This window comes from Aspergillus brasiliensis (genome assembly GCF_001889945.1).
Source record: "Aspergillus brasiliensis CBS 101740 unplaced genomic scaffold ASPBRscaffold_81, whole genome shotgun sequence".
In the NCBI taxonomy this organism is placed as follows: domain Eukaryota; kingdom Fungi; phylum Ascomycota; class Eurotiomycetes; order Eurotiales; family Aspergillaceae; genus Aspergillus; species Aspergillus brasiliensis.
Window position 1 is genome coordinate 1 of NW_027137521.1, and position 1,295 is coordinate 1,295.

Sequence of the window (1,295 nt, forward strand, 5' to 3'; positions counted from 1 at the left end):
TAATATTAAATCAAGATTATAGATAAAAAAAATAGACATTTTTTTACATAGATAAATGATGGGGTTAAAAAATGCAACAATTTTCTCTTTTATTTTAACTAAAAGAACAAGTATTTGGACGAACACACTTGTTTATTAATCTAAAGGTTCCCCTTTAGGTTAGACTATATCATAAATTAAACATGATTAGGTTAGACTATATCATAAATTTAAAATGAGGGCGCTCTTAGGTAGAATTATTGATAATACATTTACTCATCTACTAGTCGTTGAACGTTTTTAATATTTTTATATAAATGTATAATATTAAACTTCGCTGCAAATTTTCACAATTTATATGGTTTTCTTGCAATTCACCCTCTTTATACTGGACTGTCCCGCTAATCCAGTTGCTTCAGCAAAAGCGAAACCCAAAATAGCATAAGAGAATAATTGTCCTCTTAATGATGGATTTCTAGCAACACCTAATATTAAAGCACCGAATACAATTCCAATACCTACACCAGCTCCGATTAAACCTGTTGTAGCCATTCCTGTTCCTAATATTTTTGCAGCTTGTAACATAGTAATAAATTTTATGTGTACAGCCATCTAAGTAAGGTGACCTCAACTAATAAAGAATTAGAAAAACAGGTTAAGAATGCTTTAAGTTAGTATACTATTTATAAGATTTGCCATCTCTAAAGAGATATCATAAAAGTTAAATGGATGTACTTGAGAATCTGTAGTAACAGAATATGGAATATCTATATATCTATAGTATGATTCCATTTCAAAAACACCATGTGCTAATCTATTACATTCCAAGAATTTATCTATAGTATCTACAATTTTTTTTAAATTTTCCTCTATTAGAGGATCTGATCTATCCAAACGAATAGTAAATGAACGATGATCTCTAAAACAAGCAAAATCAGTAAAATGTTTATTATGACCAAATATTTGTGAATAAAATTTATGTAATTCTGAGTCTGATTCTGCTGCTCTAGTAACTACTTCTTGATGAACAGTATGTTTGTGTTTAATTCTTCTTACATCCATAACCAACGTTCTTAATTCATTTTTAGATCTTAAAAGCCGTTCTATAATGATATCTAGATTATTTATATCTAGCATATCATACATTTTTTCATCTGGATGTATAACTAAAACTCCATCACGAAAATTACCATGTAAATCATTACCATGTGCTATAGCTCTATCTATACTATTATTTTCCAATCATCTATTCAAAGTTCTAGAGCTAATTACACCTTTACCTTGATCATCAAGAGAACTAGCAACAACTAAAGCTC

General features: G+C 28.8%; 1 protein-coding gene across 1 annotated transcript; it reads right to left on the reverse strand.

Moving 5' to 3' along the window:
* Nucleotides 1-333: 333 nt before the first annotated feature.
* On the reverse strand, nt 334-564 carry ASPBRDRAFT_139963 (ATP synthase subunit C family protein; the record flags this gene model as incomplete). The annotated part of the gene is made up of 1 exon (XM_067619153.1): nt 334-564. One exon carries the CDS (start codon nt 562-564, stop codon nt 334-336), a length of 231 nt encoding a protein of 76 aa, XP_067472687.1.
* Between the last annotated feature and the right edge of the window lie 731 nt (nt 565-1,295).